The following is a 23,914-nucleotide window of genomic DNA, read 5'->3' as shown; positions in this document are numbered from 1 at the left end:
GGTTAAGCAGAAAATGTTGTAATGTTAGAAAATATTTCTGACACACAGAAGGTTTCCACAACGTTCGTCATTTTAATATGAAAGACTTCCTAGTCCTCATTTAAATTCTTTTGTACAGTCATGAGAATCACTATTGCTGCTCAAATATGTAAACCTTGCTTTCATTTATTCATTAACTCAGTATATTAGAATTATTATTTATTTATTGCATAGTGCATGTTGCGTATCTTGTGCACGGTCAGTAAAACAGGGTTACTAACACCCAAACTGTCAACTTGCTTGAGTTTTTTTGAAAGAGTCGTCATGATGTGCTCGGTGTGTGACCAATAGCTTTTTGCATCTGAGTAATGATGGCGTGTTTCCAGTGTGGTCGTTTACTATCTTGGTTTTGATCATGTTTAAGTTGTAAAGGATGGTAGTACGTTGTGCTAGCATAATTTGAAGATCTTAATTTAATGTTCTAATGGTTCAACAGTCATCTGGCAATTGGGTTGGGTCACTGAAATGTGGGAGGGCTTTAAACCGTGTCTGGGCTGAGTACAATCTGGCAACCCTGGAAGCGAGCAAAGAGCACAGCAGAGCAGAGCCGAGCAGCCACCAGGGGAGGAAAGCCTGAAAGTTCTCCAGAGAAGCTGGACATAAGCACAGGATATAGCCCCACACACTCGCTTTACATGCCCTTCGACGAAGTCTCCTTTTGCGGCTCCAGTTTTCTGGTGTTTTAGGGTTGCGTTCTGGTGTTTTAGAGATCGGAAAGCACTGTGAACACAGAGAGGAATGGAGCTGTATTGTCTGGAAACCGACACCGTGGTGCGAGCCCGTCCCGACCCGAACCTTCTCGGCGATGACAGGGTGCTGCAGAGCCTTCTGACCATCGAGGAGAGGTTTCTGCCTCAGTGCTCCTATTTCAAATGCGTACAGAAGGACATCCAGCCTTTCATGCGCAGGATGGTGGCCACCTGGATGCTGGAGGTTTGTGTGTGTATGAACTTCAGTGTATTTCCTCAGCACTGAAAAACAGCCCTATATCACCCCCGGTTCAGTGTCAACCTGTAGGTCCTGCGCCGTGAACGGAAACCACACAAGCTGTTTTAACGTTTCCGAAAGGACAAGGCCGATTTCTTAAGGGCGTTTATTTTAAGAGTCCGTTTTGGATCGGGTTCACAGTTGTGTCGTAGGTTTTTGGAGAGGACGACATGATTACAAAGAAGGATGAAAAAACAAAACAAAACCGAGTTTCTTTAACTTAATAAAACCCACATAACATATCGTTTGTGCAGAAGAGAGTGTCCTGCTTCATAATGTTATTTATTTATTTATTTTTTTGCGATAAATATTTCCATGCACACGTATGCAGTTCAGTGCTTTCCCCTCCTGGTAGCTGCAAAACGCCATGTTGTTTTTTTTCCAGATACGGTCTGCTTGTCTTTTTTGTGCTAAATGTCCCGAAACGTCACAAAACTGTATGAAATGTTACTGGGCAGACAGACGAATGTCTAAAGTGCATGTTTAGGGGCTTAAATCGCGCGAAATATGTTGTGAATATTTTGCAAAAATTTTTCCAAATACGCGTTCGCGGAAGGGCGAGGGCCCAATGCTGCTCCCTGAACCCAACATCGAGAGAAATCGGTGTAGCATAGGAATTAAGTTCAATTATCCCCGAAATCTTTGGTAAATGTCAACGATCTTTGTCGGGAACGTTAGTCGAGGAGTTGGGCTTTATTTTCATGTATTGAATGTTAACATGAAACCAACTGGCGAATTTATACAAATTCTTCAAAAGAATATTTCGGTGCGATGGCGACACTCTCGTCAAGCGACGTCTGATACTTCTCTTACAAAATTGCGTTTTTATGACAGAAAACATGGATCAGAGTGTTTGGCAATTGTCGGGAATGATGTGAAATGTACTGTCGATCATTTATATGTATGAATTATGTTCGTGGACAATTTATTTGTATTTTTAAACATTTTATGAAAATATGACGAATTTAAAAAAAAGCTAAAGCTTTTCCGTAGCCTACTGTGCTGCATGGCTGTTTTTTTGGCTCGGGTGATTGTGACTCGAATTCATTTCTTACTGAATGGACCGAAGGAATTCAGTTCTGTTGACAGAGATGTTAGAAAACCATTTTTAGACTTTAAAAAAAGATGCATTTATAATCTTTTTATTACACTGCAGGGGCACATGTTGCAGACGATCACTTATGTTACTGTAGTCCACATTTTTAATGATTCCTTTCTAGCAAAGAGCAGTATATATTTCCTTTTTTTTCCTCCCTAGATCACCCACTTGTTTAGTTTGTGATCAGATGATTTTTCGTGAGTTATTTCTATTGAGCAAGATGAACTGTGCACCACGTGTTTCTTCCTCCGGTCAAATCATGCTCGTCGCTCTCCTGCCTTTTGCAGGTCTGCGAGGAACAAAAGTGCGAGGAGGAAGTTTTCCCACTGGCTATGAACTACTTGGACAGATTTTTAGCGGTTATGCCCACCAGAAAGTGTAACTTGCAGTTGCTCGGCGCGGTGTGCATGTTTCTGGCGTCCAAACTGAAAGAGACGCGTCCTCTAACGGCAGAAAAGCTATGTATCTACACTGATAACTCCATCCGACCGCAGGAACTCCTGGTAAGCACCTAAATGCAATATAGATCTTTGCCTGGTTAAAATGTATTATATACTTTTAAAAAATGTTTATTATATTAACACACAGACACACACACACACACACACACACACACATATATATATATATATATATATATATATATATATATATATATATATATTCACTGCAAAAGAGTTATCCAAAAGCTGTAGTGATTGTCTAATATATTGTTTAGTCTAAATGTCTAGGATTATAACACAAGATAGGCTTGCTGCAATGAAAGAAGCTTTGCAGAGTCTGGCTGGTGAATGCTAGATGGTGTAAAGTGTGATTGTGGATGGAGGGGAAGATCTACTGCAGTTGTGCTAGTACTACAGAAACCCACAGGTCTCTATCCCCATCTAGTGGCAAATATGTGATTCCACTCCATCACTGTGTGGAGATGAGAAGTAATATCTGGTTTTCCAGATAGAGAAAGACATACCACACATACACACACACACACACACACACACACACACACACACAGAGCTGATCTATAACATTTGTTCAATTAGATGGGAGTATTTATGTGTTGCACTTGGGAAGCACTTATAAGCTGCACTTATATGCTTGGGAAGAGTCACATCATTATTACTATCATCATCTTCATCATCATCATCATCATCACTCCAGGGATTTAAATTGCAAATAGTTAACATTAGAATCATGTCAAATCCAAATGATGCTGCTGTATGTGTATTTCTGTGCAAATCAGTATGCTTTCAGAAGAAGCCAAGTATCCGAGAGCAACTATGGCAACTCGAGCAACACGAGCTGGCTAAATCCAAATTTCATAATTCCAGAAACATTCCACAGCGATGTGCCATTCTCCCACAGTGTGGTCAAAAAAAAGAGTAAAATCTAAACAAGGGAGCGTCTTTCTGCTCTGCTGGAGGTCTTTAGAGTGTCATCAGAAGTGCTGAAGATGTATGTGTGCATGTTTCTCACCACAGTTTTGTGGTGGAAACTGACAGAAACTGTGCTGATTCTGGTCAAGGATAACACAAATATACTGCTGTCGGCAAAATTATAAAGGACCAAGGTCCTTTTTTTCTTCTTTTTTAAAAAAAAAAACCCGGTCTAAAGTTGACATTGGTCTACAAAGATGCGGGAAACCGGAGATCGGCTGTAACAGTCTCATCTTCATCTTCAAGTTTTGTCTCTGCTGAATTGTACAAACTTCTTGTAAATTAAACCTCACTTGTAGCAGTGCCAAAAAAAAAGAGGAAGTGGGTACTAAAGTGTTTTGCAAGCATAACTAGTCATCTCTCAATTTTGCCTCAGTACAATGTCATAAGAAGTTATAGTCACGATTACTTCTCCTTCCGCACAGTCAAATGTACTTATTCATTATTCATTTTTTGTCGTTCTTGTGTGTCAACCATATCTTACAGGTTAGTAAATGCATTTATCATGGATACTACATGAATAACATTCTCAATTTATTATTGCATTCATGTTGTTCTGTAAATGACTAAACACAAAGTCTTAAGTATTGATTTGATAAAGAAAGATCAGAGAATTAAAGGCTTAAACGTAGTCAAATTTCTTCATTTGTTTTGTAACTACACCTACACTCGCAGTATAGGTCTTCCCTACCTTGTGTTGACGTAGCGTGTTGTCATAGTTTTTTTTTTTCTATTTTAGGAGTCCTGAGCTGATCAAAATCACAACATGACTATCTTCAATGGTATTTCCATAGATAGATTACAAAAAAATTTCAAATGAATGATTGGGATAAATAGCAGCTGTGTCACTTCAGAGTGACATTTCGTCTGCTTCCTCTCTGAAAATTTTTTTTTTTTAAATTTAAAAAAAAAAAGCACTAAATAGTAGAACCTCCATCTTCTTATGATGTGTAGTATGTCGTAACTGATTGTCACCCCTTTAAGATCTGAGCTGTTTATACTTGTGGGTAAGTCAATCTGCTGGTGAAACCTAGTATGCAGGGGTGGCAAGGAAATCATGCATAAGTGAAAGCTAGCTGTGCTCTCAGTGTGCTCATTCAGAATCAAACTACAGTTCAGTTACAGAGGTGTAGTTCGTAGGGCAGCCTTTTGGTCAACATAAACGTCATCAGTACTTTGCAGATCAGAGGATTAAATGGCTAACACAAGTGAGCCACCTCATGACTAAGTGCATGTGGTTCACTGATGGAGAAAACTGTCTTCATTGGAATAAGCACACAGTCACACAGACTGTTCATGAAAACCTCATTTTACTCAATTAGTCATTCACTCTCTTGTTACTCTTGCCACTAGAAACTCTCTTTCTGTTTCCTCAACAAGGTAATAATTGGCACTATTGAGAGTCCATTTCAGGATGGATCATAAGATCAGTAATCTTATTTCAAGAGCTAACATTATGAATTAGTGGTAGTGCCTGTTTGCCATTTGCTTAAGTCTGTTGATGCAAAATTTATCTTTTCTGACAGTTATTGCCCTGAAGTTATAGCATAATCCGTTCACGTTTCCCAAAGGCAGTAATGTAGATTACATGTATGCTGTCTAATAAAAGCTGTGAAAAGAAGTTAAATTATTAGTATACATTTAAATTTATTCATTGAATGTTGTACATTGGATATTCATCATTCATTCTAAGTATTTGAATGTTGTTGTTTTTTGGAGGTTTTTGCGCTAACCCACATTCAGGAAGAAAATGCCATGCTTTTCAGTTTCTGCTTGTGTGTGTAACACACAAATAGACAGGCTTACATTCTCAGGAGCAAAGTACGTGATGCTGAACAGACACTGTGAGGTCACTGGTGCTGGCGTTTTCTTATAGAGCTGAGTGCTGAGTAGCTTAGTAGATTTATGATTAGCCAGGGACAGTAATGTAGCTCTAGCCTGGCTCTACTCTGCTTATGTCTCTCTGGAGTGTGAATACCAGTATATAGTCCAGGGATCAGACAAGGCATCAAGACTTAATGCCTACTAGTGAAGTTGAGAATTCCAAAATTGATGAGGAAATACGTATGAAACAGATCAATCAGGAGATTGTTTGCCCTTCCAGAAAATCTCAAACACAATACAATACAGTACAATACACCTGTTTGTCTTTACATAGACACTCATAAACATATTTTGCCTTGTAGAAGCCATTGAATGACTAACCTCCATATTTATCTGGGAGTTTTTTTTAACCTACTTTTAAATGAATGTAAAAAGGATGGTTGTGTCGCCTATGCCCTAACTAGGAATGAGATTTAAGGTTGTTCACATTCACTCAGAGTGGAAAAGAAAATAGCAAAAATGAAATATGAACCAACTTTGACATATCCAGAATCCCTTGGGCCAACAGGCTAGAAAGCCAACTAGCATTTCATCAATTTATATTCCACTTCCAGCAGAACTCAAAATACCAAAGATATTTTAGATAGACTCTACATTCACCCAATATCCCACATGACACTGTTATGACATATGTTCTGCCTACATACTTTTATTTAAACATTACGTCAATATCTAGACCAAACTCTTTATTTAGTATTCCTTTAGATAAGCGTTCCTCTTCCTTGCATCTTTGTCTTCTTTTAGGAATGGGAACTGGTGGTTCTTGGTAAATTGAAGTGGAACCTGGCTGCTGTTACTCCTAATGACTTCATTGAACACATTGTAAAGAGGCTGCCGTTGCCTGAGGATAAGCTGGACCTGATCCGCAAGCATGTGCAGACCTTCATCGCTCTGTGTGCAACAGGTAATGGTTTTTCAACATCCAGAACACTGCATGAACACCACTAGTACATACCATGACCCAAAACAGTTTCATAGTTCATCAGTTCATACCGTTCCTAGTTATTAAAATTGGTTTCCTTTGGTCAGCATTTTTATTCTCTGTTTCAACATGTAGCTCTTTTCAGTATTCGTTACCATAATTCACAGTTTATGGAAGCCCTTCCCTATTTCATCCCTTAGGTATTTTGCTCTTTAATTACAAGGTTCTGCAGATGTGACAAGACTAAGAATAATAAGCGTCACGATTAAAAATGTAAATCAGTATTTAAAACCAGTAAACACTAGGTAAATTATATGGCATTTGGCACATGCGTTGTATTTGATTTGACTTGTAAGTGAGAATGATAAAAGATTCACTGTCGAGTCAGTTTGGTGCTGATATCCTGTGTCAACATGTTGGTGAGTGTTGAAAAATATCCTCATCTGCTAATCTCAAAAACCTGAAATGGAATTTTAGTGGAACGGTAGCTATGATAATAGCATTCATGTTGCTTTGGCAGGCATGGCATTGCGAAATGCCTTATGCAAAATGCATTACCTTCACGTGGAAATATGTAGATTCATATCATGGTGTCTGATGTTCTTGAATGGTATGATCATTATAGAGGATGTATTGACGGGAATGGCACTTCAAAGCGCAGCTATCTGGTTAAAGCCATTTCAGTATACTGGCTACTCTGTGTAAGGACGACTGAAAGTCTCTGTTCTTGGCAAGATCAAACATGGAGAAGAGATTGAGGGTGAGAAAAAGTTAGTGGGAGAGCATTGTCCCAGCGGATCCAAACAGCAAAGCATGTCATGTTTTCATATCTCATCCCCACTTCTCACGCCTCCTAGCTGCTCCAGGGCATGACTGTTTTCCCATGTTCAGGAGTCTTTGTGAGGCTCGTTCTCCCAGTCGACTTTACGTTCATGCTGCCACAAGAGGTAATGGGACGTGCTCATATTTCCCCTGGGCTCCCACGTCCCTCCCTGGGGTTGCTCATCTCGCCAGGAGAATCTCCCACACCCCTTCGCTGAGGAGGCAGCATAGGAACGGACGAAGAGTGGTGGGAGGAACAAGAGGAGATGACAGGTCTTTAAACATGGCACGTTTGATGTGGGCTATTCTTTTGCGGATTGTGCAATGGATATTGTAGGTATGTTGTGAAACTACTCTGACAGGAGGCATTGATGATATCCATGGGAACTGGCTTAAATCCCACTAAATGCACTTGCTGTCATCCATCACCATCTCACCTTCTCTCCCTGAGCCACTAAAGCTACTGGAATGTCGATTTTCAATCCATTTCTCAGTCCTGTTGTGCAAAACTGTAATTGTCTTATAAGGGTGCAACAGATGATTACTTTTTTTTCTAAGCAAAATATCTGTTGACTCCTCAATTGTCAATACTCAATAGACAATTTTGATGATTGACTAAAGTTTATTCTCGGTTTAAACTCAGCTTATTTACATTACAAATAGGCACCTACACATAGGCATTGATTTACAATATTACTATTTATAATAACAAGAACAAGCATGCATTGGCAGCACCGTTGCGTATCAAGCCTCTTCCACAAAACATCCTATAATTCTAGGCTAACGTCGACCTGTTATTGCACATGCTAAGCAGAAGCCCTTGGGTGTTTTTGGTTTAAATATTGTTGTGTCTGTGCATCATAGATGCTCAAACATGTGAATAGCTCAGTCTGTACAATATGCTATTTATTCTATTGTGCTAGACATGTGCATTGGTACCAAGTTCCCACGAGATCTCACATTCATGCAGGGGGTCAGAGCAAAGCGAAAAAGCACACACGTAGAGGTTTGTGCAAGTTCATCTTACAACACGTTTTTTTGTTGTTGTTATTGGTAAGTATAGGAATCCTTGATTATAAAAATCCATGTTGATACATTTTTATAATTGACTTAGGCGGTTTTGTCAACTAATTGTTGAGCTCTTAAAGGGTACATTGACCCTGACTGTTTTAATAAGACAAAAATGATCTGCATAATTTCCTAAAAGTTTAGGAACACTATGCAGTTTTAATTTTACCTTCTATTTTTGTGAGATCACAAATGAATAAGAAGAAATACAAGCATTTTATTTGATAAAAGTGTTTAGTTTTACGACTGTTGCTGGGATCTGGTCAATAAACGTAGTCCAGTATTAATTAACAAAAAATGGAGCATTTCATAAGTTTTGTTCGGAACAGCTATAGGGATACCTCTATCAAACACCTTAAAACGGCCATTTCCACCTCATGCACATGTCTTGAAGATGCAAACCAAGAAGTCTCTTGCATTTGCACCATGATTTTACTCTCCACTGATTATTCATCTGCCTTTGATTGTTTGAAAGTGGCCTGAACTACAGTTGGTCAATCTGTTCGGAAAATGAATGAAAGTATAATGATCTTTGTTGACCGATTAGTCATGGCTTCCTATGAGTCTTCTTCCTTTGTATGGATAATGGATAATTTCCTGCATGCATACAGCAGGAAGAACTGCTGAGAAAAACAGAGAATTTACCTAAGAAATTCCTTTTCTCTGTGTCATACAAGTTCTCACATATTTAACAATTTTCTGATGCTGATCAAAACCACAGTATCCTGCCTGAGTAGCATCATTAATGCTATTAAGAGAATTCCAAACGCCCCACCCATTGCTTGCATAGTTTATCTGTATAGGTGGTGATTTTCTCATCTGCTCCGAAAAAATATATTGAGCTGAAAACCATGAGGGAATCAAGCATGTTTCCTGGTTTTATGGTTATAGATTTTGCTTCTTCACCTAAGCTGTGTACTTGTCTTATCTGAGAAGTCCCCTAGGAAAAATAAATAGTGGCTGGTGTAGTAAATAGTGCTGGCCTGCAGTGAGTTAGTGTGTGTGTGTGTGTGTGTGTGTGTGTGTGTAGGGAGAGGTCATCATGGTTAAAAACGTGATTCTGCCAATTTTGTCATTCCTGTTTCAAGAGGCCCTGCTACCTCCCTTGCTGGCCTGTGTACTGTTGCTCAAGCATCTCAGCAATGGTGCAAGACTGAAGCAAGTTATTACAGGATTTCAACAGTTGAGGAGGAATCCTGTTTTCATTTTGTTTGAGTTACGGTGTCTTGGCTGCTGATTAAAGCATAGACGTTGCCTGAGATGCAAACAACGGGGGGAAAGTTTTGAGATTTGTCCAAATTCGGTTTTGTCGTATCGATTGGCAGCGTGACATGGCATAAACAGTGAAGACAGGCATTTAAACTGGACGCAGCATATGAGGATTTCAGTGCAGCCTTTGAAATTAGCAGTAGGATTTCTGCACATTCACCTTAACTGTGATATAACATGGTTGTAACAGATGGTGGTAGTGTTTTGAATCTGGTCCTCAAAGCGCAAATATTGAAACATTTACGTCAACCAGTGAATCTTAACAGAGACAGACATACAGTAGCAGCTTTAGCACCTACCACATTTTACAAACCCACAAGAGTCCAAGAATTTACTGTCTGTAAGCTCCCTCACCTACACACATAAGTGGCTTATTCCATTTGACTGCGGGCTGTGGTGGGTAAGGAACTGTGATGCCAAATCCAAAAAAGTTGTTTACATTTGACCTTTATCAATCAGGGGAGCCTGGCTGCTCACAATGGGACTTTCTGTAAATGGAACAGCTAATAAGGTATGCAGTTGAATGTAATCCTGGCAGATGATTTATTGCCTTTAAAAAATCATCGCTCTCTGGCTGTTTCTCAACTTTCCGGGTGTTTAATTAATTTACAAGTTAAATGCATATGCAGTGCAACGCACCCACCCAGGAGTTGGCTGTGCTGGTATGATACTGGATACAGTGTGTGGGCAGGGCAAGAAAATGGCTCATTGAAGGAGGAAAGAGGCTGGGAGAGCAGGCCAGTCACCACTTACAAAGAGTCTTCCATAGCAAGCGTCACTGCTACGTACACTGTTTTTCTCCAAAATGCATATCAATTAAGGTTTCTAAATTACAATCATTCTTTGTCCGTCTTTCAGAAACACAGCAGATGATCCAGCTCTGGCATTGCCATGCAGCTATCTTTGTTCCTCAACAAACCTATGTTGTTGCAAGTGCGAAAAATCTGATTGCTACATCATATGTGCACATAAACTGCAAACACATATATAGTTGTTTCTTTTCCTGTACCCTTTTGAAAAAGGAAGAACTGAACCCAAAGTAAAAAAAAAAAAGTGATGTAATGTAATCCATATTTCCTTTGCTCTTTTCTCTTGGCTGGAGCTGAAAATCCCTTACTGCCCCAGAAAGACAAGAGCATTTATTTGTCAATACACAAGATCCACAAGATCAGTGTCTGGTTCTGAATGTTAAAAAGGTAATGAAGGGATAGTTCATCAGCCATCAAAGGCCCCACCTCATTGAATTTTCTCAAAAAGAATGGGGTAAAACCATCAGGGCCATATTGAGGTTTGCTTTGAATACGGTAACATGGCAATGCGATGGCTGCTGGAGTCCACTCTGCGAGCCCAGAGGTGGCCCAGCATCAGAGGAATGGCAGTAGGAAAGGAGGGGGTAGGGTCTTTTCTCCTGCCAAAACCTCATGAGGGTCTGGAAACAGACTAAAGAATGACGTTCAGCGGAATCCACCCCCCCCCAATTCTCCAGTCAATTCTGGTGGCTCAAATCTGTCACCCCTTCCCCTCCCAACCAAACTCTTCTTCTCACCAACCAACCTTTGTGCAAGCTGTCATTCTGAATTGGAATCCACAGAGGGGGCTGGATTTTGCATCTTTCAGTGGGATGAGATGAGGTGATAACTTTGTGCAGTGAATCCACACTCACTTGCTTACTTAACCCATTTAATAAGCTTGAAGATAGAAGGCTTAAAAAAAAGAAAAAAAAACACAATACACATCTTGGCTGTGTTTTGTGTAGCAACAAATATTAAGCATGTGTGCCATGGAGTCTGGTAAAGCCTGAGGTCTGACTAAATAAAACTGAAAAATAAGAGCAGAGAAAAGATAGCAGTAGGAAAAGTGGAAATTATTTAGTCTCTACTTTTGGGTTGCAACCCATTCACAAGCTGTCTTATTTGCATTATGAATGACAGCGAGAGAACTAACAAGGTTATTGGTTTTTGTTGCGCATGCCTGTAACCACACGTGGAAGAAGGACCTACAGCTGAGAGCATTTGCAGAGCAACGTTGGCTCTTTATTCCTTCATTTCCAAGGGCTGAGGGGGCTTTTCAAGGGAGCACATGATTTACTTAGGAGCTATATAAAAAAAAAGGCTGGATTGGGTGTGGGGGTGCTTTTCAACTTCATTTCAAGTCAAATGAACCTTCATTCTGCGTTGTAGTAATAATGGTGCATTCGACTTAACTCTGCAGTCGGAACTCGGTATGACGTAATTTTCCACCTCTGTGTGTTTGAGATACAAAGTGGTGAAAAAAACATGGACGCCACCATGTTTGTCTTTTATCAGCAACAATCTAGCCAGCTTACAGTGATGAGTGATGTATAGTCACCTTCTCAAAACAGCGAACTGTACAGTCAGTGTTATAGATAAGTGAATATGTCTGTATGTTGATTGATCTAAAGCAAATACTTGTAAATACAGTATAACTCATTTTAAGGAAAGAAGTACTGCCGTGTTTAATGCTGATGCAGTGAGCGGCCATGTTGATTTGACATCACAAGCTGAACTCGGGGTTGAGGATAGGAATAGGAATCCCTAGTTGAAGGGGACGGGGTCTTTTTTGTTTGTTTTTCCTAATTACGAGTTTTAGTTGAATGTAGCATTACCAGACTGAAATCCCCTTCATTAGTTAGCATTATGGATTCATAGCATCCTCTCTTATGCCTTGCAGTGCGTAGTGTTTTTGCACGAAGACACCATAGGTAGACAGCTAGTCCATCTTTGATGAGTAAAAGGTTGATGTTCATGAACTGAAAGTTATTACTTCTATACAGATCATAATGCTCATGTATTTTTATACCTTCACAGAATTCAACTTTGCGATGCATCCTCCATCCATGATTGCCACGGGCAGTGTGGGAGCAGCAATCTGTGGACTGCAGCTCAACAGCACGAACCATGCACTGTGGGGGGACAACCTTACAGAACTGCTTGCTAAGATCACAAACACAGAAGTTGTGAGTATTACAACTTTTACCTAAATGTATATAGGGATAAATGTATAATCATGCAGTAATGTCTGTATGGCTTTGTTTATGAGTCAACTTATTTGGGTCATCTAATGGGATGTCTAGTAAATATATAACACAGTTAAATGGAGTTTAAGGAGCAGTACTGATAAAATAATTTGTTTACATTGTATTATAGTTATCTGAACATTTACACATGCCATGATTCCAGTTTCGTTTGTATTTTTTTTAAATCAAGAGTATTAGTCCTCGCTGCTTTGACCTAGACATGTCAGTAATAAGCCCAAAAATTCTAATCTACGATCACCCAGAGCTACATATTTGTGTCATGTGAAAATTAAGCCATTGGCAAAACATCAAGCGTTTTCCCTTCAGTTTTTCACAGCTGTCCCCTAATCCCTTCTCTACCTCTGGCACGCTCTTATTCACCCAAAGAGGTCACATGCCACATGTATGTGAAGTGCTGTAAATATGGGTGAATGTACACTGGAATGATGGGTGTTAAGCAAGAAAGCATCAGGTTAGTTTTGTGTTTCTAAGCTTGATGCAGGCAAAATAGTGCATTCTGCATGGAGAGATAGGCCTGGGACTGAAGGGCAGACATTTATGTGGCCCCGTGGCAGGGTGTACAGTCCAAACACAGCCCAAGCTTCAGCTGCGACAGGGAGGGGGTGCAGGGGTGGACTGGCTTTTGTCAGGGTGGTAGCCTGCTTCAAACCAGGGAGGGAGGCTTTTGAAGGAGGCACATTTGGAAGGGTGATCACAGTGCCCGTAACAGTGGTGTTATTTAAAACTAAAAGCTCTAAGATGAGAAGGTCCCTCTTTTGTTTGTTAGCACCATCCTTGAAAAACATCAATGCGGTACTGTGGTGTGTGTGTGTGTGTGTGTGAGAGTTTTTGACTGTGGCTCTGAGCAAGGAGATTGCGCTTTCCTCCTTAATGGGCTTGCCTCCAACTTCAATTCATTCTGACATTCAGACACTGAATTACTGAAAGTGAAATGGGATTGACCCCAACTGAGAGACTCCAGAGAGATGGGGTGCAGTGGTGGGGCTTATGTGGCTTTATGCAAATGACTAATAAAGCCTCATACTTACACTGCTCTATAAAGGACAGTATAATGATCTCCTTTTTCAGGGGACAGAAGCAGCAGAGGAAATGGGGTGAGGAGTAGTAAGGAAAAGAAAGAGGAAGGTACGGAATGTAAGATCACCACTTAGATGGGCAACTCAAGTGTGACCTGAAGAGGTCAGCCGTCCTCCGCAAAGTTCACAACCAGTGGGCAAATGGCTGCCGTGCCAGTGTGTCAAGACGCACACCGGAGCAGAGGAAAAACAAACAGTCCTTCTGAGCAGTGAACGTTCTCAGTGTATGAAGAGTATGAGGTCTCAGCCAGCAGAAATGACCTGCCTAGTCCATGATCAACTCTTCACATTCCCAGATGCCAACAAGCCATACCTTTGAAAAAACATCCAGGCGGGGGGAAAGCAGTCTGGATCTGCTGGCTTTTTGAGGCCAGGAACTTTCCCCCCCACAGATAAAATGTTGTTGTTTTTTTTTCTGAGGAGCCGTTATCTTCTTTTCCTTTTAGTGTTATTTGGCCAGCACATAGACCCCGATCCATCCTGACAAGGGGACAAGTTCCCACATGTGATGGCTGCCAGAGCATGGGTTAACCTGTGAATGTAATTTTTAAAGAAATTCTGAGGAATAATGCTTGCATTGCTTATTGTGATTAGATTTGGCCTTATGTTAGCATTTTGCCTGACTTGTTCTTTAGTACCTGATGGTTTTCTCTGGTGTTAGAAGGCCTGCAGAGTGATGCTTGATGGGAGGAGATTACTCAGGGAAAGTACAAGGCTGTGAATGCTCAACAGCTATATGACACTGCCAGCCATCCAGTCAGGCGTCCTACTGATACTTGTGGTGTCCAATGCCTGTGGTTTTCACCAGACATGTGACACGGCCAACTAGCCTCATCTAGTCGCTACTGTAGTGTTTGTGTGTGTGCAGCCTGAAGCACATCTGGTACGATGTGTACAGCAGTGGGCTCCATGCGGCAGGCCAAACCAGGATGGATGAAAATTTGGCTTTAGCAGCTCATGCAGACTGTATGGCCTCTCAGAAAGAAGCTAAAGCTTTGAATATTCCAGCTGGCATTTGGTGTTTACAGTAAATGTTGTTATTGTAGCTAATGTATACTGTAAATGATGCTTTTTGGCTTGTTGTTTTTCTCTAGAGACTCACTGGGAGTTTTCATCTGACCGGTAATGTTGATTCCACTGGAATTGAATTAGAGTTTGCATTCAGATATGAATTAGCGGTGTTTCCTGTATGGCTTGGGTCAGGGGCATGGCCCCCCACACTGAACTCCTTTGCCTGTTCCGAAGCTTGGCTTCATTGCAAGATTTAAGCTCTGAATTTTGGCTGAATAGACAAGAAGGGGTCACTGGTGAACTTTTGTAGGGGTACATTCATTTGCATTTCTCCTCTCACACAGTGAGAGAGTTTTTGCAGTCATTCTAAATACATAACTGCAAAAGTAGGTGAAATGTCAGTCATTGAATTTTGGCAAGATGTGAATGCACATCTGCTTGAAGTCATAATGGCAAATGATGTTAATGTGAGTAAAAGTTTTTTTGGGGGGAAAATAACTGCTCATTTTTATGATATTTTTGGTACGTACAATCATGTGTTAGGACTCTTGGCCTGTTGCACCAAATGTCTGGGACAACATATTAATCCCTTTCATTTCTCAATCCTCTGTTGGCCCTGTTTTGAACCCAGCAATCTTTTCATTATTCCCCAATAATAAAAAAAAAAAACAGGCATCTTTCTCTGAAGCTACCGTAGTGCTTTCTACTATCCATGGTGTCTCTCTTGTTCTCGTGTTTCTGCTATCCTGACTCTCTCTTGCTCATGTGGTACATATTGAGTGGCATCACTGTGACTGCTGATGGTTCTACAGTAGAGATGTTTTCGATTCCTAGTTTCTTCTTTGCTTGTCCAATTTAGCCCCTCTTTAGATAAGAGCCCTACAGCAAAGAGCCTTCTCCATGCTATATGTGTCCACTTCATTCATTTGAATAACAATTCAGACAAAGTCTATTAACCAGATAAGTTAACCGGTGGTCCATTAAGTAGCTTTAGTTTCTTTACTATCTATCTTTCCCTTCAACTTTCAACCCTGAACAGTAGCTGACAGATGTAAGCACTGTAGGTTTGGTAGCTAGTAAACAAAACTATTCCATGTTGTAGGTTAGCATTTGTTAGCTAGCATCTTCTTTTTGGATGTGCTGTTTCTGTGGGTGCTTTTATGTATTGTAAATATAACTGAGAATTACACAGTTTTTAAAATAAACCCATTGGAGCCCATTACCTGTAGTTTGTATATATGTTACTTTACTTTAACTACTACCCAACAGACTGTGGTTTACAAATCCAATAATATGTATGTGCCTCGCTCCAAGTGTTCCCAGGGTAGGCACCGGATCCACCGCCACTCAGGATAAAGTGATTACTGAAGATTTCTGTATGAAGGAATGATAGATATTTTAATTGAACTCTAGGTAACTAGGCCAAACCAATATCTGTTGTTGATTACTTGGTCCAGATAAACACTTTTTTTACTAAGAAAGTCTGAACTGTTAAAAATGTGTCAAATGTCAGTAGCAAAGGAAGAATTCCAGAAGCAAAAAAAACCCACTTTGGCAAAATTTGAGAAAAGAGAAGGAACAGAGAGAAAGAGAGAGAGAGAGAGAGAGAGAGAGAGAGAGAGAGAGAGAGAGAGAGAGAGAGCACGAGCAAAGTGTATTCTTCTGCATCTAGTTAGAATAATGTTCTTTGCATTTACAATTATTTTTGGTTTGTGATATATATATATATATATATATATATATATATATATATATATATATATATATATATATATGGATACTTTTTTATTCAAAAGTATTTATCCTGTCTGATCTATAAACCAACTGAAAAACAAAAAAAGGAAAACAAACAAAAAACACAAAGAAAAAACAACCCCTAATGTGGCACAGGCATTCAAACTGCCAACACAGGGATCCACCTCAACACCTAAGATTAAAACCAGTGCTCTCTAGAGGACACTACTTCTTTTTTAGTGTGAGTCCCAATCCTACCAGTAGTCACACACTGAAGTAATTAAAGTTGCTTGAATTTAGCCTGTGGGGCTTGGCTCAGACTTGCCTATGCCTCTATAAAGAGCAGCGGCACAGAGGGGAATTTCTTTTAAGAAGTCGGGCCTGGCATTTTTGTGGTAAGATACAGGCAGTTCCTTTGCATGTTTTATGCTTTAGTTAATTTTCTCAGTGGAATTTATTTCTTATGACTAATAGCAGTATATTGCAGTGGGAAGCCAGAGAGACCTCTTTAGGAGGATGGCGGTTGCTTTCCTCCAGAGTGATGCAGACAAATGCAACCTCCATGCAGCACCAGGCAGTTCTCTTACCACATTTTTTTTTAAAATAAATCATATTCATGTTTTTTTTCTGACATTCTTTCTTCCTCACTGTCTTCTGTCATCATAAAGATACAGTATATGGTCAGTTTTTGTTTTCTATTAGTCATTGACTCTGATGCTTGGACTGGCTTGAGCTAATAAAAACACGTTTCACACACAGGTTTATAAATATATACGCACTTACCTTGTCAGGGAGCTGTAGCTAACACTGTTTCACACTTCAGCCCATCAGTTTTTAATTAACAGTCAGTGTCAAAAGAATGCAGTCTCTTCGCAATCAACACATTCTCCACAGGCCCTGCCTCTGGGGCTTCTCACAGAAGAACTCCCACAGATGCCTGGTGTGCCTCAGACCCACAGAGAAGCAAAACAGAGAGCTGTTAACAGTTCAGTTTTTTTTGGTTCCACTAGAGAGCGCTGTTTTTGATCTTTAGTTGTTGTTGTTTTTTTTTTTAAAGTGCATTCTGCATTTACAGTTTGAATGCTATTAGGTGCTCTTACCACCATTTAGTGGCCCAACCCCCTGACATATTAGGTATTCTTTAAGTTGATTTATCCTACAAAATAAGTGTGAAATAAGCTTTTTTTCCCTGTGATTTGGTTCTGGAGGAATAAACAAACCGAACACCCTGGTGAGCTTTTTATAGCTCATGTGCACATATTTCACACACGTCTTTATAGCTGTTTTAGATTTTATGCATTTTTTGTCCCTGATGACTATGAGCCATATTCATGGCTTGTGAATGTGTAGTTGTGCCTTTGCTCTTTGAAGCTGCAAGGTGGGCTTTTTGGGACCCCCTCAGGCTGCTTACCCTCTTGTTAAAGAAAGAAAAGAAGAAAAGATGCAGTGTCTTTCCACAGGACATGGATGCAATTAACATAGCTTTCGTACAGCCTTTGTTTTCACTGTTGTTGTGGCAACCGGTGCTGTGGGTATGTCAGTGTGCATGTGGGTGGGTGAGTGGGTGCACGTGTATAGTTCTCGACTTGGACGCAATGACGTAGTTGGGGTTAAACCTGTACTGCTCATATCATACCTTTCACCCTGTCTTATATTGTTATTAATGCTTATGGAGACAGACAAAATATATTTTTGGCTAAGATTCTACAGAAAACAGTTTAAAAAGCTTGTATGGTCACTGATTAAAAACTATTGCCAGTCAGGCTTATAGACACTTGACTGCTAGTTAGTATCTGTTTCATGCTACTATTTTCCCAGCAGTTTTTAGTTCAGTTTTGAGTCGATGAACCATTTAATACATCTTTTCAAAAGACATGCTCTGAGTTGTTGAAAAAGAAGACAAAATTTTTTTTTTTTTTAAAAACAAAAAAAACCCCAACAACATTCTTTTAAAAGCATTGGCACTTGTTGTCTTCTGATCCTGAGTTAAGTGCTCTTTATCAACACCCTCCGCTTACTGTAAACAAACGAACTAAAAATTTGAGAGATTATTTAGTACATTCCCGGTTTCAGAGTGGTATCCCTCGTCCATCTCAGAGATTACTTAGTCCTATACAGAATGGAAATACTACGAAGTGGTAATTGTGCTTAGTGCAATAATACATTCAAAATATCCTTTTTTTGTCATCCAAGAACTGGTAATATATATATATATATATATATATATATATATATATATATATATATATATATATATATATATAAAATTTGGTCATTACTTGTGCTTCCACTCATGTTGTCTATCTGATTCGTTGTCCTTACAGTCACAGTTATGTTGGGAAAACATCACTCCAACTAAAACAAAAAATTAGTGAACATAAGAGGTCTAGTAGAAGAAAGGATTTTCCTGTTATGAACCTTATAATAGGAAATAATAGAATTATCCTGTTGTGGTTCATTTTCTTTCTTTGAATCATGATGTTTCCTCCTTATGCGTTTGTGGTACTGAAAAAAATGAATGTGCCACAGAGAGGGGTGATATAGAAATGCTGTTACAGAGACGTGAGTTATTTTGGATGGTTACTCTTAAGACTTTATCACCTATTTGCATGAACGATGAAGCATTGTTTAATGTGAAGAGTTATGTTTATTTGTTTATGTGCATTTGTCTATGTAATTTGTAAAATTTTTTGATGTAACCCTTTTATATGATGATGTGGTTACAATGATGTATTACGTCACTGATTGTGATTGGTAATGATGGATTATTGCAGTGATTGGTCATGTGTTGATTTTAAATGAGATTGTGTTGAATAGATTGTTTGTATATGCCTGATGAAGGTCATGGAACCGAAACGTTGTGAATAAAGCTGTTTTGGTATGTATGAAAGTATTGTTAGTGTGTGGGATTTTCTTCGTTAAAAAGAAGTCCAAGGAATACTTAATCCAGTAGTCTTGGCACTGCTGTCAGAGGACATACTGGAGTAAAACTAACACATACTAACTTGTAGTCTCTTCATGCTTTAAAAAAAAAGTGCTGAAATAAATCGGGGTTTATCAACCTATAATCTGTCTGTTGCTGTGATTGCAGGACCTGTTGAAGGCATGTCAGGAGCAGATTGAGCGTGTGCTTATGAACAGCCTAAGGGAGGGACGCCGGCAGCAGCATAAGCAGCAGCAGCAGGACCAGAACAACCCACGCAACAAAGCCTTGAATGACCAGGACCAGTCCAGCACCCCGACCGATGTACGAGACATCAACTTGTGAGCTCGCAGGAGTGGCGCATGGATCTAAAGGAAAAAAAAAAGCAACAAAAAACAAAAAATGACAAAAAAAACAGCCCATCAAAAAGTGCTTGCTAGTCTTTGTAGGTTTTTATTCTATTTTCAAAGGAAGAAAAAAGATGCATTTCAAAAGAAATCAAAGATATTTTAGATACAAAATAGGTATTTTTTAAATGAATTGATACTGATGCAAAAATTTCTATGGTGCCTCAGATTAAGAGAAGGGAAGCCTATAGTATTTTGCAAACTATTTTTCATTGTATAAACAAAAAAATATATTCAGTTAAAATGAATATTCAGTTATATTCAGTTTGTTTTTGTTGTTTTCTTTCAGTAAAAAAAACAGGCTTTTAAGAAATAGTCAACTTCATAAGACTGGCTTGTAAAGGTACACAAATGGGGCTTTGTTTTTTTCCTGTTTTGTTGTGTTTCAGTTCATGTTCGAAAAACCTGAGCATGAACACACACAGGGGTGTCATGAAACTGGTTAGTGGAGTCCCCGTTTGGCTGTGTGGTAAAGATGTAAAAGGCCCAGGAATGTTAGGTGGAACAGGTTTGGTAAAAGCCTTACAGCAAGAATGTGATTGATTTCTGTTTCGACAAAAGGTCCTCTGGGTAAAATTTGGTTAAAGACATTTAAATCAATTTGCCAACCAATTATATTATGGCATCAATGTTAAAAATGATTTAAAAATTGCTTGCATCAACCAAACTGAAACATTTGAAATTTCACAAATGCAAATTTCATAATAGTTCACCCAGTCAGGGGTCATGTCTTGAGAACAGTCTATTATTATTAATATTATTGTTGTTGTTATTATTATTATTATTATTATTATTATTTTTTTTTTTTTTTTTATCCAATCAGCAACTTATCGTCTCTAAATTCTCAAAGTATAGAGACGTCAATAAGTTTTTGTCAGGCTGCTTGTGTGTGTATGCATATGTGTTTCTGTACGTGGGTACATGTATGTATGTGCGTGTGTGTGTTTGAGAGCGAGACAGCGAGATATGTGTGCGCTTTGTTCGACGAAATATCCGCAAGAGTGGTTCAAAATGAGACCACACAGTCAGAGGACTAGACAGAGGACAGAGAATAAGTCTACAGTGCTTTTGTTTGCTTTGAAGGGCCACGGGCTACCTGTATCACTGCCTTCTATTCATGCGCTTTTATTTTCTGGCCTGGGACACGAAGTTGAACCCAGTCCAGTGCACGGGATTGTGAGGATTCAAGACAGAGAGAACAGAGGGAGGAGACAGAAGACTACCTTCTTTAAGATGCTCTTATGGTTAAAGGTTTTTGGGGGGGGGTTTCACAAAAAGGTGTGATGGAGAAAGTTGTATTTCATCACGACCTCCTTTGGAGATTTACGGTCGTATTGTATACAGACAGTCTATTTTGTGAGACGCATTTATTCGTCTCTTTGGCGTTATGAGTTGAAGGAGCCCATGGCTACTCTGAGCGTTGATTAAAGAGGTGCTAGAACAGAATTTCACGATGAGAGCGTGGAGTCTACATGCAGACGATGAAAGTGCAGGGTGGCATGAGATTCATGCTCAGATGAGGAGTATGGTGGTAATTAAGCTGTGTGAGTTTAAGAAGAGATGTATGCTGCTGCTGAGATGGACATACATTGGCATACAGGAGAGGAGGCCAAAGGAGAGGATCAGATGTGGTTTCAGAGATCACATGATAATTTAAGTACTTTTATATTTTTGCTTGTTTGACTGTTAAGTTTGTGTCTTTCTTTTTTTTGGATTACAGACCAGTATCTTAACCAGTTTGATTGACACTGCCAGCTAATTGGTGGGGAAGGTAATACACAGGGAAGCTTAATTAATTGATTAGGGGACAAATTGTTGATCTGTGCATCTGTAGTTCCTCAGTTTCAACAACGAAGCACTTTGAGCACATACTCCCCTTAAGTCACAGAGCGAAATTGGGCCATTATTTACATCTCATGTGTATCCCTCCCAAAAAAGGGAGCTGATAAGGTATATATTGTTACACCAATATTAACAATTCCAACAGAAACGACAATATTAACATTTCCAAACGTTCAAATTAAGAAATGTTTACCCCCCCCCCCCCCCCCCAGGCCTTTCTCTTCTTTACTTGAAATTTTGTTTGCTTTTCATTGAAATGTTAATTGGTTTTTATACAGTTGTAAATGGTAAAATAATACCTTGTAACATCAGTAAGTTGCCCACTCCAGGGCATGCATTTAATTTATACAACATGAACTGGTGAAGCTGCTCTATGAGAGAAAAAAATGCCTTGTTTCATATGGTGCCTTAATTCCTTAATCTAGGGAGTGTTCTCCTGTGCCACTGTGCCTTGATCAGACTGCTAAAGTAGCCTTCAGTGTCCACTATCTTGTCATCTCCTTCACAAAAGTGCTGCTTCCAAAGGATGGACTGGCATGAGATTTAGCAAAAAGTCACAACTCTCTGACTACGATTAAGGCATTGTGCATCAATAGCACAACATGAACACGTGTGCACAAGTTGCTTAGCTTGCGTTAAAAAGAGGGGGTGGTTAGGGGCAGTTTAGCTTTGTTTTGATGAGCATAGTCTATGCTTTTCTGTGGGTGAAGGAGACAGTCTACTTCATTGTAGGTTTTTTTTTTTTTTTTTTTTTTTTTTAATGAATAGCATATTTCCTAGAGGCAATTGGGATCCATAATTCAGGTTACTCCCACTCTTTCACTAAAAAACCCATTATCAAGCATTTATGTTATGTCATCCTGTTTTATCACTCACCCCAGTACTCTGAAAATGAATTGTAGTACTGTTTTTAGAACTTATGGGTGGGCTTGAGCTTGGATATGGACCGAAATGTTGCTTCTTACGGTTTGATACTGTATTCCAAAGTGAAGAGGGGGTAGAAGTGGTTGTGAAGACATCAATCAAGTGTCAATATTTTTATTGAGTTATTGTTTTTTTTCTCCGCTGCTAAAAAGCTATGATTTTTGTTTCATCTTATACACAAAAATAACATAGTTGTGATGTCACTTGAGTGTGCTGCTATTTTATAAACAATTGTATTATAATTATTTTACTGCTTACAGAATACTTTGAGAATGCCGAAGTAGATGGTAAATAGAAGATCAAGAAATGTAATGAGTATTCGACTGGAAATGCTCTTTGTACAGTATGCTCTGAAAGCATGATTCCTTTCCTTTTTTATCTTTGTTTTCCTGCTCTGTTACCTTTTCCTCTCACAGTCTGTAAGTACGGTATGTCTATACCTCAGGTTTACTGGACAAAAGAAAACAAGTCTCTCAGTACCTCATAACTCATCACAGTTTTCTGGGAGCCAATGAAAGACCGGATACAGTGGAGATTCTGATGGGGGGGACTTTTTAATAGTCTTCATTAAATGAAGCATGAACAGCATAAGGCTCCCACCTGGACTTCAACCAACCATAGTGGATGGAGGGGGGAACAAAAGTCACCAATGCTTCAATTATGGGTCCAAGAGCTGAGAAAAAGATATTGATATCTTTGTACATAAATTTGTGTATAAATTTGGAATTTTATTTTGGAAATGATCTCCAAACACATCTTAACAAACATGAAGGTCCTGCAAAAAGTGGCAAAATGTTGACGGATTTTTATGTGTTATTAAGTTGCACTTTGCCTTGGCCTTAATAAAACATCTTTTCAGGTGTGCAGAAGGTATTTTCATCAATTGGTGTAGTATGAACTGTGACACCCTGCCAATAAGACAGCCCTCACCACCATATAACTGTCTGCATGTTACAAATTAACCATTTGAATGTCAACATTTACATGAATTCTGTCTCCTCCCTCCACTATGACCTTGTCATGTACCTCAATAATGTCTGTTGCACAACCTCTCTCCAATAAATATCTGCTTCAAAGTATCTGTCCAATACGATTCTTTTTTCAAAAAAAAAATTCAAAACAAATTTTGACTAAATCCTATGTGAATTAGGATATAGGCCTATTGGGGAGCATAGCCAAAATAAAGTAACCATAATAGTCAGCAATATCAGATGGCTTTTTATTTTACACCAACAGGGGCTACTTGGTTTAATAGGTATAATAAGTAGTTAGATATTAGACTTTCAAGAAATCAGTTACCAGTGCCATTTTCCCCCAATGACCAACCAAAGAAAGAAAATCATCCTATTAATATTAGCAAAAAGAAATACTTGATATGTATGTTTAAACACAGGTGCTACTTGCTGCCTGCCTACA

The 23,914-nt window shown here is 39.2% G+C and overlaps 1 protein-coding gene across 1 annotated transcript; it reads left to right on the top strand.

Moving 5' to 3' along the window:
* Window positions 1-474: 474 nt before the first annotated feature.
* ccnd2a (cyclin D2, a) lies at window positions 475-23,577 on the top strand. Its single transcript, XM_053631444.1, has 5 exons — window positions 475-972; window positions 2,413-2,628; window positions 6,187-6,346; window positions 12,352-12,500; window positions 19,494-23,577. The coding sequence occupies exons 1-5, from the start codon at window positions 778-780 to the stop codon at window positions 19,668-19,670; spliced, it is 897 nt and encodes a 298-aa protein (XP_053487419.1). The 5' UTR covers window positions 475-777; the 3' UTR covers window positions 19,671-23,577.
* Window positions 23,578-23,914: the final 337 nt, after the last annotated feature.

The sequence above is a fragment of the Ictalurus furcatus genome, chromosome 8 (genome assembly GCF_023375685.1).
Source record: "Ictalurus furcatus strain D&B chromosome 8, Billie_1.0, whole genome shotgun sequence".
Lineage (NCBI taxonomy): Eukaryota > Metazoa > Chordata > Actinopteri > Siluriformes > Ictaluridae > Ictalurus > Ictalurus furcatus.
The sequence above is the reverse complement of the archived record's forward strand: the minus strand, read 5'-3'. Positions and strand labels throughout refer to the sequence as shown.

Excerpts from the sequence above, each read along its gene's own strand:
- ccnd2a (XM_053631444.1), top strand. The coding sequence starts at position 778 with ATGGAGCTGTATTGTCTGGAAACCGACACCGTGGTGCGAGCCCGTCCC. Across the intron at positions 2,629-6,186 it reads TCCGACCGCAGGAACTCCTG|GAATGGGAACTGGTGGTTCT; the intron begins GTAAGCACCTAA and ends GTCTTCTTTTAG. Across the intron at positions 12,501-19,493 it reads AGATCACAAACACAGAAGTT|GACCTGTTGAAGGCATGTCA; the intron begins GTGAGTATTACA and ends CTGTGATTGCAG.